The sequence below is a fragment of the Canis lupus genome, chromosome 5 (genome assembly GCF_003254725.2).
Source record: "Canis lupus dingo isolate Sandy chromosome 5, ASM325472v2, whole genome shotgun sequence".
In the NCBI taxonomy this organism is placed as follows: Eukaryota; Metazoa; Chordata; class Mammalia; order Carnivora; family Canidae; genus Canis; species Canis lupus.
Genome location: NC_064247.1, coordinates 32,375,765 through 32,398,853, shown reverse-complemented (window position 1 = coordinate 32,398,853; position 23,089 = coordinate 32,375,765). Strand labels below are relative to the sequence as shown.

The 23,089-nt window shown below is 61.6% G+C and overlaps 3 protein-coding genes across 16 annotated transcripts; 2 read left to right on the top strand and 1 right to left on the bottom strand.

Moving 5' to 3' along the window:
- Window positions 1-1,468: 1,468 nt before the first annotated feature.
- Window positions 1,469-13,002, top strand: NEURL4 (neuralized E3 ubiquitin protein ligase 4). 10 transcript variants are annotated; one of them, XM_049110135.1, is made up of 29 exons: window positions 1,469-2,080; window positions 2,945-3,389; window positions 3,604-3,669; window positions 3,820-4,118; window positions 4,266-4,377; window positions 4,459-4,547; window positions 5,026-5,098; window positions 5,231-5,507; window positions 5,741-5,922; window positions 6,113-6,210; window positions 6,320-6,482; window positions 6,623-6,821; window positions 6,909-6,985; window positions 7,111-7,189; window positions 7,569-7,738; window positions 7,832-7,963; window positions 8,290-8,435; window positions 8,539-8,763; window positions 8,858-8,956; window positions 9,045-9,206; window positions 9,411-9,575; window positions 10,038-10,196; window positions 10,620-10,799; window positions 10,900-10,987; window positions 11,080-11,187; window positions 11,349-11,414; window positions 11,550-11,753; window positions 11,849-12,014; window positions 12,416-13,002. In XM_049110135.1, the coding sequence occupies exons 1-29, from the start codon at window positions 1,817-1,819 to the stop codon at window positions 12,618-12,620; spliced, it is 4,698 nt and encodes a 1,565-aa protein (XP_048966092.1). In that variant the 5' UTR covers window positions 1,469-1,816; the 3' UTR covers window positions 12,621-13,002. The 10 variants fall into 10 exon arrangements, with proteins under 10 accessions (XP_048966092.1, XP_048966091.1, XP_048966096.1 ...); XM_049110134.1 differs by having other exon boundaries at window positions 7,569-7,744; XM_049110137.1 differs by having other exon boundaries at window positions 1,470-2,080; window positions 6,113-6,198; window positions 7,569-7,744.
- Window positions 13,003-13,126: 124 nt separating this feature from the next.
- GPS2 (G protein pathway suppressor 2) lies at window positions 13,127-15,861 on the top strand. 2 transcript variants are annotated; one of them, XM_025428598.3, is made up of 11 exons: window positions 13,127-13,261; window positions 13,458-13,620; window positions 13,930-14,039; window positions 14,119-14,231; window positions 14,362-14,441; window positions 14,534-14,616; window positions 14,809-14,962; window positions 15,090-15,158; window positions 15,240-15,319; window positions 15,407-15,502; window positions 15,686-15,861. In XM_025428598.3, exons 2-11 carry the CDS (start codon window positions 13,527-13,529, stop codon window positions 15,767-15,769), a joined length of 963 nt encoding a protein of 320 aa, XP_025284383.1. In that variant the 5' UTR covers window positions 13,127-13,261; window positions 13,458-13,526; the 3' UTR covers window positions 15,770-15,861. The 2 variants fall into 2 exon arrangements, with proteins under 2 accessions (XP_025284383.1, XP_025284382.1); XM_025428597.3 differs by having other exon boundaries at window positions 15,069-15,158.
- A 202-nt stretch (window positions 15,862-16,063) lies between these two features.
- EIF5A (eukaryotic translation initiation factor 5A) lies at window positions 16,064-20,846 on the bottom strand. 4 transcript variants are annotated; one of them, XM_025428612.3, is made up of 6 exons: window positions 20,825-20,846; window positions 18,414-18,599; window positions 17,333-17,437; window positions 17,021-17,152; window positions 16,861-16,934; window positions 16,064-16,721 (listed from the first exon to the last, which is right to left on the bottom strand). In XM_025428612.3, exons 2-5 carry the CDS (start codon window positions 18,576-18,578, stop codon window positions 16,872-16,874), a joined length of 465 nt encoding a protein of 154 aa, XP_025284397.1. In that variant the 5' UTR covers window positions 18,579-18,599; window positions 20,825-20,846; the 3' UTR covers window positions 16,064-16,721; window positions 16,861-16,871. The 4 variants fall into 4 exon arrangements, with proteins under 4 accessions (XP_025284397.1, XP_025284394.1, XP_025284395.1 ...); XM_025428609.3 differs by lacking the exon at window positions 20,825-20,846 and adding an exon at window positions 20,419-20,561; XM_025428610.3 differs by lacking the exon at window positions 20,825-20,846 and adding an exon at window positions 20,039-20,180.
- Window positions 20,847-23,089: the final 2,243 nt, after the last annotated feature.

The window sequence follows — 23,089 nt, the reverse complement described above, 5'->3', positions numbered from 1 at the left end:
GCCTGGAACCCGAGAATTCCCAGCTCACAGCCCTCAGCCGCTCTCCTTCCTAGTTCTTAGGACACCACCCTCTCCCCTAGCTCCGCCCCCTCCAGTGTCGGGAACCCCGCCCTCCGGGCTCCGCGCCGCTGCCCCCTGAGCGGGGCTCCTTACTTGTCCGCATGGAGGCACTTCTGCATCAAGATGGAGCTGCTGTTTTTTAGGATGCTCCGGGGTCGGCCCTCACCAGGTTTGTGGGAGTGCGAGCAAGTTGACCCGGAGCGCGGCGGACTGCATCCCGAGTTGTACACCCCAGAGCCCCCAGACCCGAGGCCGCAGGTCCCGGATACACTGGTTCCAGGGAAGGGGGCATTGAATCCGTCAGGGTTTGGGCAGGACCCGGCGCTCAGGCCCGCAACCTCCCCAGGGTGCTGGCTGGGCCCGGAACCGGGGACTGCTACCCTCGCCGAGGGCCGGCTAACTCTAGGACTGCGAGTTACGATCCCTCCAGAGTGCAGGGGGGGCTCAGAACCGTGAAACAAGGCAGCACCGGAGGGCGGCCCGGCATCTGCCTCGACTCCTCCGACGCCTCCTAGCGCTCCCCTGCTCGCCCCTCCCGGAGACTCCCCACCGAGGCCGCCAGCGGCCCCCACAGCCTCCGGCTTCTCCATGGCCCCTCCCGGGGGCCCCTCTCAGCTGCCCCGCCCCCACATAACCCCGCCCCGAGGCCCCGCCCCCACCGCGCCGGGCGGGGGACGCTCTGGCAGAGGCCCGGGTCCACTTCCGCTCCGCTCTCCGGGGCCGCGATCCGGGGTTCCAGACTCTAAGTAGGGCCCTCGGGCTGGGGGGTTGCCCTCTGGTTGCCTCTCTCTGTCCCACCCAAAGGCCTTCTTTGTCTCTGGGATTTGTTCCCGCCCTTCTTCCCCATCACCGCCTTCATCCGAATTATCCAATCACAATCGGGGGTCCCGGTTACGGGCGAAAAGCCTTGATTGTGACGTCACAGCCTTTCAGCCTCAGCGCGAGCTCGCAGAGTTGGGCTGGGGGCTTGTTCCTAGCTCGGGGGTCTTTTTGGGGGGGCGGGGGTCAATTCCTCAGCGCCGTTGCTGGAAACCACCTGCCAAGGTTTCACTGGACTGTTTATCCGTGGCTTTAAGATTTAAGGGTCTGGCTGGATGGGAGTTCACGGTGGGCTTATCTGGAAGTACTGCCAACCCCTTTAGCCTCCGCCGGCCCCCTCCCCAAAGTTGGCCTGCTGTGCCCCTCACGAGAGGTGTGATACAAAGCGACGAGGTTGCGACAGTGTCGCAAAGACGTAGCCGCGCGGCGCCGAGGTGTTCATTTATAAAGCGCCCGGCTCCCTTCCCCAGGTCCTAAGGCCGCTGCTCACCCACTGCGAAGGCTGTGGCGCGAGGGGAACACACCCCCTCCGCCCGCCGTAAAGCGGCTTCCTAGAGGGGCCGCGTACCTCGGCGAGGGCGGGGTCGTCGGCGCCGCTGTTGCCAAGCTGAAGGTGGGGCGGACCCCCTGCGTCGTAAAGGGGCCTGCGGCTGTCGTTTCCTCTTCTGTCGCAAAAGCTCCCTGTCCTAGCCCACACGCCTTTGAGAGCCTCGCCGTCACCCCGCCGTGCCGTAAAGCAAGCCTGCCCGACCCCGTCGTCCTCCGTTCCCACCGTGGTGGGTTACTAGTTCCCTAGCCCGGGATGCTTCCTCGCCCGGCAGTGCCGTAAAGCATACCCGGCCCCAGCGCGGAATCCCGTTCCCTCTGGGTGTCTGTGCGTCGCGGTTGCCACGGTGCCGCCAAGCGCGGCTGTCGCGCGGCCCCGGTGTCAGCGGCGATGGCGGCGGGGTCGGGTGGGAGCGGGGGCTCCGGGGGTGGCCCCGGGCCGGGGCCTGGCGGGGGTGGGGGCCCCGGCGGGAGCGGCGCAGGGCCGGGGTCCGGCGGGGAGTTGCACCCCCGCACCGGGCGCCTGGTGAGCCTGTCGGCCTGCGGGCGTACCGCGCGGCGGCAGCAGCCGGGCCAGGAGTTTAACCACGGGCTGGTGTTGAGCCGGGAGCCCTTGCGCGATGGACGCGTCTTCACCGTCCGCATCGACCGCAAGGTGCGGAGCGGGGCCCGCGGGAGGGAGGCGGGAGGGGGCGAGCGGGAGACGCGGGGCGGGACGGCCGGGCTGGCCTCCGCCGCCGGCTGCCGAGAGCGAACCGACACACCGTCGCGGCACCAGGCGGCGGGCGGGGAAGGGGAGAGGGACGGCGAGAGCTTTAGATTGCTCGAGACCCCGGAGCAGGGAACGGACACGGGACGCTGCCACCCCAGGGGTGGTTAGGGTCCAGATCTCCCGGGATGGTTTCTGGGGAGGTGAAAAGATGGAGGGATGTCGGGGATGTGGTAGGAGCGCAGGAGAGAAGCCGGGGAAGGACCGGCCGTTGGAGGATCAGCTGGGGCGAAGAGGTGGGTGAGGAGAGACCCTCAGGGGGGCCGAGGGGAGGTGTGCCTGCTTGTGTGCCCCTCGGAGAAGAGGCCAGGTGCACACAGATGGAACTTGGGAAGAGAGGGAATCTGAGTGGAGCAGGAGCCCTGGAGAAAATGAGGTCGGGGGTGGGGGGAATTGGGAGGGGGGAGGAGGGTGGTAGACAGGAGCTAGGAGGATGGGCATGGAGAGCCGGGAACTTGGATGCTGGAAGCCAGGGGGGCTGCAGCCAGGGCATGGTGGTGTTGGGGACAGATCCCAGAGTGGGGGCAGAGTTGCTGGGGTACAGCGGGCCCAGCAGTCCCTGAGACAGTCCAGATGATTGCTCACAGGACCACCTCTCTAGAGTCGTGTCTTGGGTCTCAATAGAGAAAAGCCAGTTAGCTGTTAGGGGTGTGGAGAGAGGGGGACACGTGGTTTGTGAAATGTGGTTTCCTAGTGGTTGGGGACCCACGGTAGCCCATCCTGAGCCTCTGTCCACCACCCTTATCACAGGTCAACTCCTGGAGTGGCTCCATTGAGATTGGGGTGACGGCCCTAGACCCCAGTGTTCTGGACTTCCCAAGCAGCGCCACAGGGCTGAAGGGGGGCTCATGGGTAGTGTCAGGCTGCTCGGTGTTGAGGGATGGACGCTCTGTGCTGGAGGAGTATGGTCAGGACCTGGACCAGCTTGGTGAAGGGGACCGTGTGGGCGTGGAGCGCACAGTTGCTGGGGAGCTGCGGCTCTGGGTGAATGGGCGGGACTGTGGTGTTGCCGCCACGGGCCTCCCCGCCCGGGTCTGGGCCGTGGTGGACCTTTACGGCAAGTGCACCCAGATCACCGTGCTGCCCCCCGAGCCAGGTTTCAGCCCCCCTGCTCCCATCCCCACACCTCCCCTCGAGCCCTCTGCACCCCCTGAAGATTCCACCTTGACTGAACAGGCGACCTCTGGGGATGAAGGTGAGAACCCAGCCAGGGCCGAGGGGAAGAGGCGGGGCAGGGGGAGTGGCAGAAGGCATGGGTGACTAGTGACCATGGAGTCTGGGTTCGGGTAGGGCCACTCAGACCCCAGTCTGCTGAAGGGGAAGCAGGGGCTACAGGAGGGGTGTCCTGGTTGTGGGCCCCGCAGCAGGGGCTGGACCCTCATTCCCCTCCCACCCCGCCTGGTCCCCAGCCTTCATGGTGTCCCCAGCGCAGCCCCGGCCGGAGACGTTTCCTAACAGCCTTGAGTCGCATAATGGTGAGGGCACCCTGGAGGCTTTGGGAAGGGGAATGGGAAGTGAGGCGGAAGGTGAGGGGAGGGGGCCCTCAGGAGAGGATTAGGGGGAGAGTGGAGGGCCTGAACGTGTAGAGCCTCATTCCGGCTTCCCTCCCCTGTCCTGCCGCCTAGACTTTGCCAGCATGGAGCTCTCTGAGGTGGTGGGCAACGCCATCCTTTCTGCCTACAACGGGGGGCTCCTAAATGTGAACCTGAGCTCCCCACCGGCAGGGGAAGGACTGGGGTCTGGCGGGGCTGCCACCTCGCCCATCCTCACCTCCAACGACGCCCTGCTCTTTCACGAGAAGTGTGGGACTCTCATCAAACTCAGCAACAACAATAAGACAGCTGAGCGCCGCCGGCCCCTGGACGAATTCAACAACGGGGTTGTCATGACCAACCGCCCTCTCCGGGACAATGAGATGTTTGAGGTGTGTGAGGTCCTGGGCCCTGGCTGGTACCTCACCCTCTGGGAACCAAAAATGGGGCTCGATCCCTGACATTGGAAGGGTGGGGCCGAGGGTCCTCTCTCCACATTGACATGCCCTCCTCTCCCTCCTGCTGTCGCTCCCCCCAAGATCCGCATTGACAAGCTCGTAGACAAGTGGTCGGGCTCCATTGAGATTGGTGTCACCACCCACAACCCCAACAACCTGGAGTACCCTGCCACCATGACCAATTTACAGTCAGGTACCAGCCCTGGCGGGGCGGGGACACCTTCCCATGGTGAAGGAAGGCCTGGCCTGATGCCGGGCGTCTGCCTTCCCACAGGCACCATCATGATGAGCGGCTGTGGGATCCTGACCAATGGCAAGGGCACCCGCCGGGAGTACTGTGAATTCAGCCTGGATGAGCTGCAGGTAAGGGGTGGGCGTGCAGTCTGGGCCGCGCTCTGGGGCAGCCTTGTTACCCAGCACCCCTGCCCGGGCACCCCAGTCTCCGCTGTGACCTGGAACAAGGCTTCTGATCTTTCTCCGAGAGGTTCCTTCTGAGAAGGCACGGTTGCCTGGTAGTTAGGCACTCAGATTTCAGAGCCAGAGGTTTTCTTTTTTTCTGAGGGGTCGTGTGGGGTCATGACTACAGTCAAGAAGCTTGCTCACTATGTTTGGTATGGGTTTCTTTTTTTCTTTTCTTCTCCACGCCTGAGATGAGCTCATGAATTGCTTGGAGAGGTGGCTAAGGTGCTGTGTATGAGGTGGCTTCACCCTGTGCCAGACTTGCTGTGAGGGAGGGTTCAGGGGCTCAAGACTCAGGTGCCTTTGGGGCTGTTCCCCTGCGGCCTGGGCCAGAGCCTGATTGGAGGCGGATTCCAGATCTTTGTTTTTCTGCTCTGACTAGGAGGGCGACCACATTGGTCTCACAAGGAAGTCCAACTCAGCCCTGCACTTCTTTATCAATGGCATTGATCAGGGTAAGGAGATACCTGAGGCAGGCCATTGGGCTAGGGCTTTCGGTGTTGGGCAGGGGTCTGTACCTCACCGTCCTGTGTCTCCCTGATGCTGGTCTCCCCATATTCCTTCCCTCTCTGCCTTCTCCCCGGCAGGCGTGGCTACCCCACTGACACCCCCAGTGGTGTACGGCGTGGTGGACTTGTACGGGATGGCTGTGAAGGTGACCATCGTCCACAATAACAACCACAGCGACCGGCTGCGTCGAAACAATGCCATCCTGCGGGCACTGTCCCCCGAGGGCGCCCTGCGTCGCGCCACTCCTGCCACCCAGGCAGAGCCCGAGCGCCTGCTCTTCCACCCTAACTGCGGGCAGAAGGCAGCTATCACCCACGAGGGACGCACTGCCCTGAGGCCCCAGTATGGCCCATGGTGTGGGGAGAAGCCTGCTGCAGGGACTCTAACAGGATCGGAGGAGGGGTGGAGAAGCAGGAGGCAGGCGTGGGGGGGGGTGTGTGGCTTCTGACGTGGGGAGTTCTTGATAGTATGGGGGGGTGCCTCCTGGAGAGTGAAGTTCAGCCACGTGGCTCAGCACCACAGGTGTGAGGTGGGCACTGGCGGGCTAAGCTTTGGTGTGCTCAGTTACGCATTCGCTGTGCCCTCAGTGCCACAGATGACTTCAACCATGGCGTGGTGCTGAGTAGCAGAGCCCTGCGGGACGGAGAGGTGTTTCAGGTGCGCATCGACAAGATGGTGGACAAGTGGGCTGGCTCCATTGAGATTGGTGTCACCACCCACAACCCTGCCTACCTCCAGTTGCCCTCCACCATGACCAACTTGCGCTCTGGTGAGCTCCCAAGGAGGGCGGGGCCAGGATCAGGTCCTAAGGGGGAAGCTGCCCCCACAGCCCCCACGGAGCTGGCTTGTTCTTGTTTTGCTGCGGCGGCCTGCCACGGGGGCGAGGAGTGCCGTGGGGGCTGTGAAGGGCAGGGGGCCCGGGGCTCACTTATGTGCTCTGTGTTTCCTCGTTCTCCTAGGGACCTGGATGATGACCGGGAATGGGGTGATGCACAACGGAACGACCATTTTGGACGAGTATGGGCACAATCTGGACCGCCTCAAGGTGGGGGAGCAGGTGTGCCGCCCAGGCCTGGTGATGGGGGGCAGGCCCATCGGGGCTGCTATAGGACTAGCCCAGGCGGGAACTCTGCCTGACTCCTCACTCCAGCCCCCCTTCTTCCAAGGCAGGGGACACTGTGGGCGTGGTGCGGCGGGAGGACGGGACCCTGCACTTCTTCGTCAACGGGATGACCCAGGGCCCTGCGGCCTGGAATGTGCCCCCTGGCGTCTACGCTGTTGTGGACCTCTATGGCCAGGCAGCCCAAGCTACCATTGTGGATGACGTGGGTGAGGGCTGGGATGGGTAGGAGCTGGGGGGTGCTGGGGTGGCCTGGGGTGGCTACCGCCCAGGCCTGGTAGGAGCTGGGGGGTGGCTGGGGGGCCTCGGAGACCACTGGAAGCCTAACGGGTGATGACCACTCTCACAGAGGTGCCCCCGGCCCCTGAGCCCCTCTCTGAAGGGAACAACCAGGTGTCTCCCAGCTCCCCATCATCAGGGGCCGGGGGCTCTGACCTGCGCTTCCATCAGCTGCACGGCAGTAATGCAGTCATCACCAACGGGGGCCGCACCGCACTCCGGCACAACTGCCGCAGCGAGTTCAATGACGCCATCGTCATCTCCAACCGGTCAGTGTTGGCGCTGTCACGGCCCCAGCCTCCCGCCGCCCAGCCTTGGCCACCCAACTGGGGCCTGATTGCCGCTGTCTCTGGCAGGGCCCTGCGGGACGGAGAGCTGTTTGAAATCGTTATTCAGAAGATGGTGGACCGCTGGTCAGGCTCCATTGAGGCTGGTAAGGGGCACCTGTGCATTTCTGCATGCGTGCATGCACGTGTGTGACAGACTCTGTGTGCTGGGGATGGTGCTGGCTGCCCGTTGCTGGAGCCTTGGTTCTGACCCCCTGCTGCTACCTCCTAGGAGTGACTGCCATTCGGCCGGAAGACCTCGAATTCCCCAACACCATGACAGACATTGACTACGACACATGGATGCTGAGGTTAGGCTGCCTGTGGGGACAGCCAGCCTGGCAGGGTCAGGTGGAGCTAGTGAGGATGAGGGAAGCCAGCTTTGGGGCCTTCGGTGGCCCTGGACAACGACAGGTCCAAGGGATCGGGTCGCTCTTTTCTTTCCATTCTGGGAAGTGCTCCCATGTCACCACGCACCCCACGGTGGCCCAGCTTCCTTTTCTCCTCTTATGGCAGCTCCCGCTTTTCTCTGTGGGTGGTCCCCAGAGGTATGGGAGACAGGATTGGGTCTCAGACCCCAGATGAAGATCCTGATGCAAGGCACTGGAAGGTTCTGACGATCAGAGACTGCTCAGAGGCCTGTGTGGGGAAGAGGCGGGAGGCTCAGCGGTCCTTCTGTCCTCTCTCCAGTGGCACGGCCATCATGCAAGACGGGAACACGATGCGCAACAACTACGGGTGTGACCTGGACGCCCTGGGCACGGGTGCACGCATCGGCATGATGCGAACAGCCAAGGGTGACCTGCACTACTTCATCAACGGCCAGGACCAAGGCGCCGCCTGCTCAGGCTTGCCTCCGGGTAAAGGTGACTGCTCTGTGCCTTTTGGCCCGCCACCCTCATGCCAGCTCAGCCCGGGCTCTCGGGCTTCTGATCCCCTCCTTCTCCATCCAGAGGTGTACGCAGTAGTGGATCTTTACGGCCAGTGTGTCCAAGTGTCCATCACCAATGCCACCGGCCCCATGGACAACAGCTTGGCAACCAGCAACACTGCCACCGAGAAATCCTTCCCTTTGCACTCCCCAGGTTCAGCGCGTGGGGAGGGCGGGTGGGCTATGCTTGCAAGCCGGGGGCTGGAGGGATGCGGCGACAGCGGACGGGGAGCTGCTCAAGGACAGGGCAGCCCCCTCAGCTACAGACCCAGGGGAGGGAATAAGCTGGGGTAGGAAGCCATCAGGAAGAGGCTGGAGTTGGGCCAGGGTGCTGGAAGCTGCTCATGTGCTTGGGGATTGGGGCTGGCTGTGGTGACCAGGGTCGGAGGTCGCACGGCAATGGCAGTCGGGGCCTGAATGGCAGCTTCACAGTTCACCTGAAAGCCTTGACCCCAGTCCTGCCCCTTCCTTTCTCCGCAGCGGCTGGCGTGGCTCACCGATTCCACAGTACTTGCGGCAAGAATGTGGCCCTGGAGGAGGATGGCACAAGGGCGGTACGTGCGGTGGGCTATGCGCATGGCCTGGTCTTCAGCACCAAGGAACTCAAGACGGAGGAAGTATTTGAGGTGCGCGGGGGGGCCCTTGTGGCAGGGCCAGGCTGCTTCCTGTCCTCCTGCTCCTGCTAGTGCCGGCTGCTGTGCTCTCTCTCCCTCTCTTTTACCCCCTCAGGTGAAAGTAGAGGAACTGGATGAGAAGTGGGCGGGCTCCCTCCGGCTGGGGCTGACCACACTAGCGCCCGGGGAGATGGGGCCTGGCGCAGGTGGGGGCCCAGGGCTGCCTCCCTCCCTCCCGGAGCTCCGGACAAAGACCACCTGGATGGTGTCCAGCTGTGAAGTGAGGCGTGACGGGCAGCTCCAGAGGATGAACTACGGCCGGAGCCTGGAGAGGCTGGGGGTGACACTGTTGGCTCCAGGGACGGGGTGGAGGTGGGCACATGGGTGAGGGGGTGGGGGGCTGAGCATCTGTGCTTGTGTCACCTCGATCCTAGGTGGGGAGCCGCGTGGGCATTCGTCGGGGCGCAGATGACACGATGCACATCCTGGTGGATGGAGAGGACATGGGGCCCGCAGCTACCGGCATTGCCAAGGTGGGTCTGAGACGTTTCTTGGGTTTGGGGGTGCAGGCTGGAGGCCCCCTGCGGGTGTCTAACTCCTGCATCTACCTCCTGCCCCCAGAATGTGTGGGCCGTGCTGGATCTCTACGGGCCGGTACGGAGTGTGTCTGTGGTCAGCTCCACAAGGCTGGAGGAGCCCGAGGGCACCCAGCCTCCATCTCCCAGCTCGGACACGGGCAGCGAGGCCGAGGAAGATGACGATGGGGAGGAGCACAGCTTGAGAGTGAGAGGCTGTGTGGGGCACACAGGGCATGTGGATGGCCACTCAGTGGGCCGTCGGACACCGGGGTGTTCCGGGGTTCTCTGATCCTGCCCCAGGTCGCAGAGGCGTAGACGCAAGCTCTGTGTCAACGCCAGGCGGAGGGTGGGGCGAGGCAGCTGGGCCTCGCATGGACAACCCCAGCAGCCCATCTCTGCTCCATGCCAGGGTCAGAGTCAAGTGGCCATGATGTCGACGTCACTGGAGTTCCTGGAGAACCATGGGAAGAATATCCTTTTGTCCAACGGGAACCGTACGGCCACACGCGTAGCCAGCTACAACCAGGGCATCGTTGTCATCAACCAGCCCCTGGTGCCCCAGCTCCTAGTCCAGGTGGGCATTTGCTCCTTAACCTGCTGCAGCTCTTCCTGTGTGGGGTGACCCAGGGCCAACCCTCCTGGAGAAAACCTTTCCATTTGAGGGCAAGGTAGAGGCAGCCCCCTTGGATGAGCTTCATGGGCTGTGATTCGTTCATACCCTGTGGTGGGGTTTGTGCGTGGACTGTGTGGAAGGCCCACCTGGTAGCTGGTGAGGGAAGCAGTGGGGATGGGCTGGCAGGGTCCCAAGAAAGACACTTGGTACTACGTGTGGGTGCAGAGAGGGCTTTCCAGTGGAGCAGGCCTTCCTGCTACAGGAAGGAAATAAATGAACCCGCTGTTTGCAGTCCCTCCCTGCCTCAGCAGGGGGGACATTGCAGGGCTCCCCTCCGGGAGGTGCCAGCCTCCATCCCTGGCTGGGGTGGGGAGCCTCTTCCCAGAGGGCCATGATCCCGGAGTGGCCGCCTTTCCCTTCCAGGTGCGGATAGACTTCCTGAACCGGCAGTGGACATCTTCCCTGGTCCTGGGAGTCATCACCTGCCCGCCTGAGAGGCTCAACTTCCCTGCTTCTGCCTGCGCCCTCAAACGGGCAGCCTGGCTGCTGCGGGGCCGGGGCATCTTCCACAATGGTCTCAAGGTGGGTAGGGAGCAGGGGGAGGGGAGAGGGCCAGGACTCAGCGTTGGGCAGGGCTGGCCCACAGGTTGAAGTGGGGCCTCCAGCCGTGGTGGTGAGGCCACAGGTATAAAGGTGCACTGTAGGGAAAGACTATGGGGTTGGGGGAGCAAGAGCGGGAGCATCATCATCGGAACTCTGGGGCGTCCTGTGTCTTTCTGCATCCTTGCCATTGAGAATGTTGTAGGGGAGGACAAAGGGAAGCAGACTGTAGGTATTTGAGAGATGGGGTGGAGCCTGGGCAGAGGGCGAGCATGGTGTCAAAGCCCTGGCATTGGCAGTCCCAAGTAGGTGAAGGGCTATATGGACTACAGTGGGCAGTGGGCAGCCTTGGCTGCTGCCGGTGGGAGTCTGATCTTTGGGAAGACAGTAGGTCTCTCTTCCTAGATTTGTGAGAAGTTTGGGCCAAATCTGGACACGTGTCCTGAAGGCACCATCCTGGGGCTGCGGCTAGACAGCTCTGGGGGCCTGCATCTCCACGTCAATGGGATGGACCAGGGGGTGGCGGTATCAGATGTCCCCCAGCCCTGCCATGCGCTTGTGGACCTCTATGGGCAGTGTGAGCAGGTGAGCGGCAACAAGGGCCTGGGGTGGGGCAGTCTGTGATCTGGGAGCCAGTTAGCAGGCCCTGGGGGCTCAGTCACACTCATCACACTCTCTCCGGCAGGTGACAATCGTGAGTCCTGAACCAGGGGCAGCCAGTGGGAAGAGTGCTGGAACCCAAGGGGACATGGAGAAAGCGGACATGGTGGATGGTGAGCCAGCCCACAGGGCCGGGCCTCTCCCCAGCCCTGTCCCACCCCGTCGCCCCAACTCCCGTGACCCGTGCCCCCCTCTGTCCTGTCAGGTATCAAGGAAAGTGTGTGCTGGGGCCCCCTGCCAGCTGCCAGCCCTCTCAAGAGCTGCGAGTACCACGCCCTCTGCTCCCGCTTCCAAGAACTGCTGTTGCTTCCTGGTGAGTGTCTGGGTGAGTGCCCGGTCATCCAGAGCCTGCCTCACCCCTTGGACCATTGCTGGGCTGTGCTCAGAGCCCCGGGAACCAGCAGGAAGGGGTCTGTGTGCTGGAGGCCCAGGGCGGGAGCTGTAGCGCCCACACTGCTCCTCACTTTTTCACAGAGGACTATTTCATGCCTCCACCCAAGCGGAGCCTGTGCTACTGTGAGTCTTGCCGGAAGCTTCGAGGTGACGAGGCCCACAGGCGCCGTGGGGAGCCCCCCCGGGAATACGCGCTGCCCTTCGGCTGGTGCAGGTTCAATCTCAGGTACACGCAGGGCAGGGTCATGCGTCTGCTTTCGTGCTCTTTCTTCCTTGACGAAGGAGGCTCCCAAGAGGGTGCGTGGAAGAAGCCACAGAACCTTTACTGGTCGAGGGGAGGATCTTTGTCCAGTCTGCCCGGTCTACACCCTAGGGTGAATCCCCGCCTGGAAGCTGGAACGATGACTAAGAAGTGGCACATGGCATATCACGGGAGCAACGTGGCAGCCATCCGGAGGGTGCTAGACCGAGGAGAGCTGGGAGCAGGTCCGGGGGCAGGGGCAGAGAAGGGGCAAGCCAGGCCTGGGCCAGGAGGCTCTCCCTGCAGGCACCGCCTCCATCCTGACTGGCTCTCCCCGCAGGCACCGCCTCCATCCTGAGCTGCCGGCCCTTGAAAGGCAAGCCTGGGGTGGGGTTTGAGGAGCCTGGCGAGAACTGCGCCCCACCCCGGGAGGAGCAGCCCCCTTCCGTCTTGCTGTCCCCCTCCCTCCAGTATGCTGGGGCCGAGACCCTAGCGTCCAAAGTGCAGTGAGTACATGGGGGCTGGGACTGGGGTCTCCATGGCTTCCCATTGGTGTCCCCGCTGTGACACTTGGGTCTTGTCTCACTCTAGCACATTTACTGTTGAAGGTGACTAGTACTGTGGAAATAAAAGTAGAGTGGGACGCAGTGGGTCCCAGGTGTGCTTTGCACAGGTACAGGCACACAGTAGTCAGGGTAGACATGGCGACGAAGGTTAGGTTTGGGCAGAGGCCTGCAGAGGGAAGCCAGGGAGCGCCCTGGAGAGACCCCAGCAAGCAGGGGTGCGGCCAGAGCCAAGCCACCTCTCTCTGGGAGGTGGGAGTGACCCCCCCCCTCCCCCCCCCCCCCGCAGGCAGCCGAGGGAGGAGCCTGGAGGCCTCACGGCTGGCCTTCTTCTTGCCCTGCAGATTCCGGGATCCCAAGTCCCAGCGAACGCACCAGGCCCAGGTGGCGTTCCAGGTGTGCGTGCGCCCGGGCTCCTACACCCCCGGACCCCCTTCGGCCACCCTCCGAGAACCTCCCGACCCTCACTTCAGCCCCGCAGAACTCGAGTGGATAACCAAGGAGAAGGGGGCCACACTCCTCTATGCCCTGCTGGTGCGGGTGGAGTGAGGGCTGGCCTCTGGACGACAAGCACAGTGGGGCCCCCCCGGCCCTGGCTTAGCATCCCCTGCCGCGGCGGGTGCTCCCCGAGCCCCCGGAGCCCCCAGAGCCCGACGCATCTCTGGAGCAGGAACGCATCTCCGCGTGCAGGGCCCACGCCTCCCACTCGGGGCCGGCAGTCTCCCCTCATGCACTGACTCGGGGAACACGACTCCCTGGACTCCCTCCCCCGGATCACTTAATTTATTTCCGTTTTCGTTCCTGTTACTGTGAATCCCGAGGAGCCTCCCCGGGCCGCCGGGCGGAGTGGGGGCGGGCGCGGGGAAGGTGGGCCTCTGTACAGTTGTTACGGACGCGGGTTTCCAAGGAGCCAATAAACGCTGTCCCAGAGCGCGCGCCTCGGCCTCTTTCTCATTCATCCCCCTCTCGCACCGCCCCCCGACGAGCCCCAGGGCTGCCCAGCTGGGGGCGCCCGGCGCGCCGACGGAGTTTGGCCCCCCGCGGCACCCGTCGCAGCCGCTTCCGCCCTTCCCTGCGCCCGTCCCGCGAGGCCGCCGGCCGCCCCGGCTCCGGAAGGACTCGGCCCGGCAGCCGGATGTGACGCGCGGCCGAGGCGCACAGGAGCCGCGGAGAAAGCGCAGCGAAGGCGGGTAGGGAGGGGCGGGCGGCGCCGAGGCCGGAGACCCCAGCCCGCCGGCGCACGCGGAGCACAGGGGCACCCGGAGCACCCGGGACCGGCCGGGCGGCGGAGGGTGGGCGCCGGGCACGTGACCGGGGCGGCGGCGGCAGGCGGGCTTCCGCCTCGGCCCGCGGGCGCGACCCTCCTAAGCGCCCGCTTCTCGGCAGGCCCTGCCCAAGGTCTGGCAGTCCGTGACAGAGCCGGGCGCCCACGGCCCGAGCGTCCCCCGTGGCACCATGCCCGCGCTCCTGGAGCGCCCCAAGCTTTCCAACGCCATGGCCCGGGCGTTGCACCGGCACATCATGATGGAGCGGGAGCGCAAGCGGCAGGGTGAGCCCGGCCGAGGGGGAGGACCCCCAAGCCCCGCACCATGGGCACAGCGCCGCGCCGCGGCCGCGCGGGAGGAGGGTGGGACGGCCCGCCACTGGTGGAGGGAGCTGCAGGCCGGGTCCGGGCTCCAGAAGACTCGGGCCGGGAAGGACCTTGGAGAGCACCTGACATACCCTCCCTCCCAGTCCCCTGGGAGGAGAGGAGCAGAGGGAGCACTGGCACCGGCAGGTTTCCCCGCTTCTCCATCTCTAACGTCCTAGTGTTTTAACCACCCTGCGTTCTTCCCATTGCACCTGGTTCTTTCTCCAGAGGAAGAAGAGGTAGACAAGATGATGGAACAGAAGATGAAGGAAGAGCAAGAGAGGAGGAAGAAAAAGGAGATGGAGGAGAGAATGTCACTAGAGGAGACCAAGGAACAAGTAAGCAGCCCCCTGCTCTGTCCCAGCTTTTTCCTCCTTTGGCTCTCCTGCCGTCAGCTCCTCTCCCCTGCCTTCTCAGATCCTGAAGTTGCAGGAGAAGCTGTTGGCCCTTCAGGAAGAGAAGCACCAGCTCTTCCTGCAGCTCAAGAAAGTTTTACATGAAGAAGAGAAACGGAGGCGAAAGGAGCAGAGGTGGGATTGGAGAGCTAAAAATAAAATTGAGACAGTAACTGGGATGGGTAACACCAGATGGGTGTCTGATGGCAAAAGAGGGGGCACTTGTCTTCATTCTTGGTTTTGACCTGCCTGCCTTTCACTGCAGTGACCTGACCACTTTGACTTCAGCTGCGTACCAGCAGAGCCTGACCGTCCACACTGGGACTCACCTCCTCAGCATGCAGGGTGAGGAATGAAGAACCCGCTTGTTAGAATGCACCCTCCCGGGGGTTGCAGCCACCCCACTGCAGCCTCATGAAGCCCGTCTCCCTGTCTAGGGAGCCCTGGAGGACACAACCGCCCAGGCACCCTCATGGCGGCTGACAGGGCCAAACAGATGTTCGGACCCCAAGTGCTTACAGTAAGGAGTAGCATTGGGTGTGTAGCCCGCCATTTCCATGCAGACACGGGCACCCGCATTAAACAAGTATTCAAGTCACCAATGTTGTCCAGCACTTGACCAAATGGTGGAAAATTGGGCACATACAAGGCGCTTGGGGTTCTGCTTTGGAGGAGTTTCCAGCAGCAGCCAGCGCTCCTCTTCCTTCCTCAGACGCGACACTATGTGGGCTCTGCAGCTGCCTTCCCCGGGACCCCGGAGCATGGCCAGTTCCAAGGCAGCCCCGGCAGTGCCTATGGGACCGCGCAGCCCCCGCCTCACTACGGACCCACGCAGCCGGCCTATAGCCCCAGTCAGCAGCTCAGAGGTGAGCCGTGGGGAGGGAGGGGGGCGCTTCCTCCAAGACCCAGAGGCCGCTGGTCCCAGGCAGGCCCGAAGGAGGCTCGACAGGCTGTGCCTCCTGCCTCCCTCAGCACCTTCGGCGTTCCCAGCAGTGCAGTACCTGTCGCAGCCGCAGCCACAGCCCTACACGGTGCACGGCCACTTTCAGCCCACCCAGACAGGTGAGGATGCCCCCGCCAGGGCCCCAGGGCTGAGCGTCCTCCCCGCCTCCGCGTTCCACACACCCATCCTTCCCTTTGTAGGCTTCCTCCAGCCTGGCGGTGCCCTGTCCTTACAGAAGCAGATGGAGCACGCTAACCAGCAGACCAGCTTCTCAGACTCTGTGAGTACAGAGCCTGGGCAGGGCAGGGGCAGTGCTGGGCCCAGGGGTGCCCCAGGCCGCCTCGGACCCTGACTCTCTTCTCCGTAGTCCTCCCTGCGCCCCATGCACCCACAGGCTCTGCATCCAGCCCCTGGGCTCCTCGCCTCTCCTCAGCTCCCGGTGCAGATGCAGCCAGCAGGAAAGGTAAGGCCAGGGGTCGGACCCGGCTGGGGCCCTACCCTTCCAGGGGGAAAACCAGATTGTGTAGGAGAGGCGGCGCCCACCCCTCCTCTCCCATTTCCTCCTGGGGTGGGGATGGCTGGGAGTTCGGGTGTAGATTGAGGGGCAGGGTACACACCAACGAAGTCCCCCCACTTCTGCCACCAGTCGGGCTTCGCAGCCACCAGCCAGCCTGGCCCTCGTCTCCCCTTCATCCAGCACAGCCAGAATCCACGATTCTACCACAAGTGATCATCAGATTTTATCTTCAGCCTCAGCCACAGCCCCTGACGTGGGTGAGGGAACTTGGTGTCCCAGTCTAATAAAATTTACCTGCCTCTGCCCCTCTGCTGCTGTGTGCATCACCTCCCTCCCGGGCTGGGCCAGGGCTGTGTGGAGGGTGAGGAGTGACAGGCAACTAACAGGTGAAGCTGGGTGGGTGGGTAAGAGGGAACTCTTTGGCATAGTTGTTTATGTGTAATTTCTAAGTTGACTTTCTAGTCAGCAAATACCCATTTAATTCAAAGAAGCAACTGAGTTGGGGCCTTCATATTAAACTTGTAGTTTTATTCAGGTTTGATTTTAACAAATGTGTCGGGGAGAGAGCCCACAGGAAAGGGTAAAGCCCATGGGGGCAGGGCCCTCCCAGATGCCTGAGGAGGGGGCAGGTCCCCTCCCCTCTCCTCCTCTTCCCTCCCCAGATAAAGGAGAGACTTAGGCAGGGGAGGGGGCTGGTCCCCAGTCTGTGGGGTGGTGCTGGGGTACAGGGCCATGGGGACAAGGACCAGAGCAGGGATGAGGGGGAGGGCACAAGGACCAATCGCCAGAATCCACAGCTTTCTGATTCCAGACTGAATTAAAAAAAAAAAAAAAAAAAAAAAAAAAAAAACCAAAAAAAAAAAAAAACCACTAAACCACAAGCAGCACCCACCCCTTCTCCCCGACCAGGGCTGTAGTGCGAGGGGAGAAGAGGAGGGCAGCTTCACCAAGGCCATGGACCACTCACTCCTGGCCGAGAGAGCAGGATGAAGGGCAGGGGCTCCCCGACAGATTGAGGGGGTGTGGGGGAAACCAAAATAAAACGTCAAATAAATTGTGTAGGAGGAGTCCAGCCAAGCGCCGGGCCAGAGCTGGGCCAGAGCTGGGCCAGGCTGGGGGAGGGGGCCTCTGCAGGCTGAGGATCGCTGCTGCCACCACCGCCACCCTGGGGAGGAGAGAGATCAGTGAGACCAGAAGATGCCATCAGGACAGGGTGAGGCCCAGGCCGCAGCCAGAAGCCAGCCAGGAACTGTCAGGGGCTAAAACAGGGTTCTGATGGGGATGGGGGCGTGTCAGTCAGTCACCTGGGAGCCAGTTATTTTGCCATGGCCTTGATTGCAACAGCTGCCTCCTCTGTCATGGCGGACAGCACCGTGATCTGAGGGCACAAAGGGCAGAGTCAGAAGTGAGCCAGAGGCAGGGACATGGAGTAGGGCTGTGCACTGGGGGCAAGAGGGTATGTACCAAGATCTCTTCTCCACAGTCATACTTCTGCTCGATCTCCTTGCCGAGATCTCCCTCAGGCAGACGAAGGTCCTCTCGCACCTCCCCGCTGTCCTGGAGCAGTGATAGATACCCATCCTGGATGCCGATCAGCTGGGGGCAGAGAGAAGGGAGCTGAGGGTGGGCCCAGGGGTGTAGGGGACAAAAGAGCGGCCAACTGACCACACCAAACTCCTCGCCATCTCTCTACTTCTTTCAGCACAAGCTCTTCTGGTCAGCCTGTGCCCCCTCCCCCACCACCACCCCCACTAAAAGGCTAACCCGCCTCTGTACCTGGAAGTCATTCCTCTTGATGTTGGGGACATCCATATTATGAGTTGACGGGCAGATATCTTCATATTTCTTGCCAGTAAAGATGTCAATACCAACCAGGTGGACCTATACATATACATCACATGAAAGAGACACCCAACCAAACTCTAGGATGAAAGACAAAAGCTTCAAGGTGCCCATAAGCAGTGAGGGAAGTCAAACTAGGTGGTTTGGGCAGAACCAGAGGAGGTGGAGCTGAACCAATCGACTCAAGGAAGAATCATGGAAGCCTCTGGCATCTAGCAAGGGCAGAAGAGTCCCACTGAGGCTAGGGTGACCGACAAGGGCAACAGTGGTGCAGGCTTGCAGTGGCCAGTTACCCCGAGCCATGGGAACACTGACCAGTGAGTCTGGGGAGCGGGAGGCGGCCAGTAAGAGGTTTCAGAGTGTCTGGACACCCACAGGAAGGGTGCAGAACTTGGGCAAACAAAAAGGAATGAGAGGAAAAGAGCTGAGAAGAGGAGGACTTCAGGGAGGACTATGCAATAGGAAAGAACACAGACAAATACCTAGATGAGCCAACAAGACAAACCAACTAGGGAACAGAACCGTAAGATATTCAACAAGGATGAACCAGGTCAAGTTTGAAGTGAGAAAAACCTTAACTGACCTGGAAAGCACTAGCAAGAATGTTAAGAGTCCAAGAAAGCGAGGGAGCGGCTCAGGGAGCCAAGGGGAGGGGCAGGTAGAGACGCAGCCTGACGCCGCACAGATCCAAGGGGAAAGCTGGCACGGACTGTGGGGCAGCAAGGTGATTCGGAAGCTCAGAGGTCTGCTAGCGCCCTCCAGGGAAGGCTGCCTTCGGGATGCGGCCTGGAGAAACCCCAGCAGCTAAGACTCAAGGGAGAAGAGAGAGAAAGTGAGAGCCAGGAGAAAGGACGGAGCAGCTGAACAGAGCACCAGAGAAGTTAAGGGCTCACACCGGGTGGGGTGGGGTGACCAAGCCTAAAGGAAGGGAGGGGGCTGGGGACACCTCGCTGCCAGGAGACCCAGGGGCCCAGGCGGTACAGGGAAGGCAAGACGGGAGAGGTCAAGTTCTAACCTTGGCATGGCCGTGCTTGCCAGTCTTGGAGGTAGACATCTCCACGATCTTACATGGCCGGCCTTTAAGCACCACGAAGCCGTTCTTACGTAATGCTGAGCACTGCATTGGGAAGGTGGCTGAGGCCCCTGCATCTCCTGTCTCGAAGTCCAAATCATCTGCCATTTTAAGAGACTTCGATTCCAACTGTAGTCAGAAAGAGAACACCAGTGAGTCAGGATGGATGGAGGTCAACAGAGTTCTCAATATACCCCACTCCTCTCTGAAACACTCCCTCCCCCCCAGCCCTTTCTTCCATCACCGACCTAAAACCAAGCACCCAGGTTAGGTACTGATCAGGACCACAAACACTCAGGATCTGGTGTGTGGCGGGAGCTGGTGGGGGACAGAAGCTGAACCCCCAGCACACATGAAAGCTAAAGGGGGGTGCTTGAGGAAGGAAGGCTCCGGGGAGTAGGACCTGCAACCTCAAAGATGGGCAGAGACCTGATTCCTGGGAGACTCAGGTGCTCCTTGCCACTGAAACCAACCACCCCTCTTCCCCACACACAAGCAGGGCTATAATTAGGTGAGCAGCCATGAGCCAGCAAAAGGGCGGAGCTACCGTGGAGGGGGGAGAGGAGGGTGGAGACCAAAGGACGGGGCCCCACCCGTCTCTGTTACACCCCCCACCCCATCCACACATGAGCCAGTCACTGGGACAGGAAACCACAAGGCCTCTTTGGGGGATTCCCGCCTCTCCAGCACGTATTTGCAGACGCGGCTAAGGGAGAGAAAGTCAAGTTGTTTTCTAACTTCTCCCCCGGCCAAGCACCTCCATCTCGTTTCCCAAAGGGAACCCAGGAGCCCAGCCTCTCCTCGAGGGCCCTCCCACTTTTCCCAGGATGCACCGGTCCTGTCGGCTTTTCAGGCCGGGCCTGTACCCTCAGTGTGAAGTGGAGGAGCGGGGAGTGGTGAATGACAATAAAATGAAAGCAAAAGGCCGGTGCTCGCGGAGAGCCCGAGATCTGCTGGGCTGGCGGAGCGAGGGCTCCCGACCCCGCACGGCGGGGAGCTGCGGTGCCCGGGCCTGGAGGCGCTGTCGGTACGACCCGCAGAGTTGGGCTGCCGTCCAATTGCCCTCGGTCCCCCATTTCTCCAGCACCGGGCACGGGAGAGAGCAACTTATACCTGACGGGCCGCCTCACTTCACATCAGAGTCGGGAAGAGAGCTCCGGGGGCCCATGGGGCGGGGGAGCCCTCACATATGCCCGCAGCGGGCTCTCCGCGGTGACCAGGCTTCTTCCCCTCCCCGAAATTCCAAGCCCCTTTGGGCGCCCGCGAGGACCACCTCTCCCCGCGACGGGGGTTGCCCGCTCCCGCCCACCATGTGGCCTCCCGGGGCTTCCGGTGGCCGGGATCTGGGGGGGAGGGGTCCCCGCGCTGCCATGCGGCCCCCGTCCACGTTCAGCCATGCGGCCTCCGACCCCGAGGGCAGCCTCCGGTAGGGGACACTTCCGGTGCCGCCGCCACCCCCTCCTCAAAGGCCGCGCCTGGTCCGAGCCACGCCGCCTCCCCTCCCCCCCCCCGCGGCCGGCCGCCACCCCCCCCAACATGCCCTCTCACCGAATAGCCCCCTCCCCCACCTCACGTGGCCGCGCGGCACCCGGTTTTCAACGGCCCAGGTTCCTTTGCCCCGGCGGGCCAATCTGGCCCCCGGCCCTCGCCCCGGCGTGGCCGCCCGGCGGCCTCTCCCGCGTGGCGGCCTTGCGGCGCGCCGTCCCCCGCCCTGCGTCGCTCCAACGTCACCCGGCCGGCCCCAACCGTCACCCCGCGCGCCAACCGGGGCGCGCACCCGCGCCTCTCCGCACCTCTCCGCACCTCGCGCGGCTCGGGGACCGAACCCGCCGCGGCGGCGGCGGCGGCCGCCGCTCCCCTCTGCCCCCTCCCCGACCCTCGCGCAGTTCCATCTCCACTCCCAGGCCCACGCCGGGGTTCCGCGCACGCGCGCCCTGCCCGCTCTCACCTCGCGCGAACGCACTGACTCAACCCCGTCCGCTCGCCGCGAGCCCAACCGCTGCCTCCGAGCCCGCTGCCGCCGCCGCCGCCGCCGCCTCTACCGCCGCCGCCGCTGCTGCACACGGGTCTTAGTACGCAGGCGCCGACTCCCCACTGACCAACCAAGCAGCCCTATGACAGCCGCGCAAGCGTGCTATCTATCCCCTCCGCCCTCCACCCCCGCACTGCGCAAGCGCACAGATCCTCCCCGAGCTCCACCCTCCCTCCCACCTACCCATCCAATGACGCGTATACGTGACCCCGCCCCTCACAAACCCGGAGTTCTTCCCACCGGTAGGCAGTGCGCAGGCGCACCCGGTTTTTTAAGCCCTTCAACCTCTTTTTCTCTTCCCGTGATAGACCACTAGCCCTACCGGACAGTACTCGCGCCTGCGCAATGAAGAGCCCTGCGCTCCACACCCTCTGGAGGAAACGCCTCGGCCTCAAAGCGCATGCGTGCTGGGGATCCTGCCCGCCCCTTCCACCTCAGACGTCGCCTGTACGCCGGGCGTTGAAAAGACCACGCCACTGTATGGCTGGTCCCGGCTAGGACGCATGCGTCTGAGGAACGCCCCACCTCGGCTTTAACTGGACTTGAACGACTCACACGTTTGAGAAAACTTGCACTGTGGGGTGGGCCCCTGGTCCCCAAGCCCATCCCCCCGCTGCGTCTCCACACATGCGCGACGGGGCTCTTTCCGTTCGCACTTCTAGCGCGCCAGTATGGTCGGGTGACCGCCCCTCTTAGCTTCAGCGCGCTGCGCGGGCCGCCCGGCCGGCCATAGAGTTCGGCGGCGAGCTAGAGCGGCCGCGTGGCGGCCACCATCTTGTGGGAGCCCTGGGTCGGCCCGCTCCCTGCCCGCGGCTCCGGGGACGCTCGCGCTCCCTCCTTCTCCTCCTTCCCCCTCCGGTCCGCGCCCGGCCCCCCAAAACAGGCATCCGTGAGCGTCCTTTTTAAGGCACTCTGGAGACGAGGGGCGCGCTCTCGGAGTCTCGGCCGGGGACCGCCACGAATGTCCTCGGCCCTCCTCGTCGAGGGGGAGGCTGCTGCTTCCCGGACACTTGGTGGTGGCCTCCCTCCGGCTCCCAGGTTTGCTGCCCGGCTGGTGCCCGTAAGCCCGGGGCGGAGCACCGCAGTGGAGACCAGACAGCCCGGATCTGAAGAATCCCGGGACGAGCTGGGCGTGAACTGCAGGCACGAGCCTGGAGTAATAAAAGTTGTGTGGCATGTTCTGTCATTCCAAGGTCCCTCCACCCCTCTGTCTGGAGCTTCTACTTTTTCCTTAAAAAAACGGAAAACCCCCAACTGTCTGGGCGCATTGTTCATAAAGTCCCAAACCTGCTCTTCTTGCAGATGCATTGTCCCTATAACTCAACAGTTGCACCCCTAGGTGTATATGCCACTCCTACCCCCCCATCGTGAAAAACAGGTACTCAAATCCTTGCAGGGGAGTATTTACAGCAGCGCTACTTACAGTAGCCACAAGGTGGAAACAACCCAAATATCCATCAACATGAACAGATAAAGTGCGGTGCATATATATGTAATGGAATATCATCAGATCACAAAAAAGGAGTGAAGTACTGGTACATGCTGTGACTGGATGAACTTTAAAAACCTCTACGGGAAAGAAGCCAGACATAAAGGTCACATATCCTATGATTCGAATGATATGAAATATCCAGATTAGGGGGACTCCTGTGTAGCTCAGCTGGTTAGACATCTGCCCTCAGCTCTGGTCATGATCTCAGGGTCCTGGGATCCAGCCCCTTAACCCGGTTTCCTACTCAGCGGGGAGCCTGCTTCTCCCTCTCTACTGCTACTCCCCCTGCTTGTGTGCGCTCTCTCTGTCAAATAAAATCTAAAAAAAAAAATAAAAATAAAAAAAATAAAAATCCAGATTAGGTAAATCCACAGAAGCAGAAAGTAGATGGGTGGTTGCCAGGTACTAGAGTGGGTGAGGGGAATGGGTACTGCGGTTAATGGGCACAGGGTTTTATTTTAAAGTGATGAAATGTTTAGGAATTAAATATGGTGGTTGCCCAACATTGTGAATGCATTAAATGGCACTGAAATTGTTCATGTAAAAGTGGTTTTATGTTATGTGAATTTCACCTCAATTTTCAAAACAAAACAACCAACCTCATAGAGGAATGTTCAAAACAGCATTATTCATAATAGCCCCAAAGTGGAAACTACACAAATGTCCACCAACTGATGAAAGGATAAATAAAATTTGGTCTATCCATACAACGAAATATTATTCAGCAACAAAAAATATTCTGCTACATGAAAGTCACAAAAGACCACATAGTATATAATTCCATTTACATTTAATGGCCAATTTACAGAATAGGGGAATCCATAGGAAACAGATTAGTAGTTCCTAGTATTGAGAGGTTAGAGAGAGATGGAGAGTGGCTGCTGATGAGTACCAGTAAAGGGGCAGATGATGACTTTTGGGGTGATGAAAATGTTCTAACTGAGCAACAGTCGAATTCTTCAGATATCAAAAGCACTGAATTGTACACTTTCAATAATTGAATTGTACATTATGTGAATTATATCTCAATAAAGCTGGTCCTTAAAAAATACTGTCATCTGTTTTTTTTTTTTTTTTTTTTAACACTGTCATCTT

What these genes read in the sequence shown, in the direction of transcription:
- NEURL4 (XM_049110134.1), top strand. Translation starts at nt 1,817, where the DNA reads ATGGCGGCGGGGTCGGGTGGGAGCGGGGGCTCCGGGGGTGGCCCCGGG. An exon ending in AGACGGAGGAAGTATTTGAG is followed by an intron (nt 8,436 to 8,538) that starts GTGCGCGGGGGG and finishes TTACCCCCTCAG; the next exon opens with GTGAAAGTAGAGGAACTGGA. An exon ending in TGCCCCAGCTCCTAGTCCAG is followed by an intron (nt 9,576 to 10,037) that starts GTGGGCATTTGC and finishes TTTCCCTTCCAG; the next exon opens with GTGCGGATAGACTTCCTGAA.
- GPS2 (XM_025428597.3), top strand. Translation starts at nt 13,527, where the DNA reads ATGCCCGCGCTCCTGGAGCGCCCCAAGCTTTCCAACGCCATGGCCCGG. An exon ending in GCGGGAGCGCAAGCGGCAGG is followed by an intron (nt 13,621 to 13,929) that starts GTGAGCCCGGCC and finishes TTCTTTCTCCAG; the next exon opens with AGGAAGAAGAGGTAGACAAG. An exon ending in CTTTCAGCCCACCCAGACAG is followed by an intron (nt 15,159 to 15,239) that starts GTGAGGATGCCC and finishes TTCCCTTTGTAG; the next exon opens with GCTTCCTCCAGCCTGGCGGT.
- EIF5A (XM_025428612.3), bottom strand. Translation starts at nt 18,578, where the DNA reads ATGGCAGATGATTTGGACTTCGAGACAGGAGATGCAGGGGCCTCAGCC. An exon ending in GCAAGCACGGCCATGCCAAG is followed by an intron (nt 17,438 to 18,413) that starts GTTAGAACTTGA and finishes GTATATGTATAG; the next exon opens with GTCCACCTGGTTGGTATTGA. An exon ending in TCAAGAGGAATGACTTCCAG is followed by an intron (nt 17,153 to 17,332) that starts GTACAGAGGCGG and finishes CTCTGCCCCCAG; the next exon opens with CTGATCGGCATCCAGGATGG.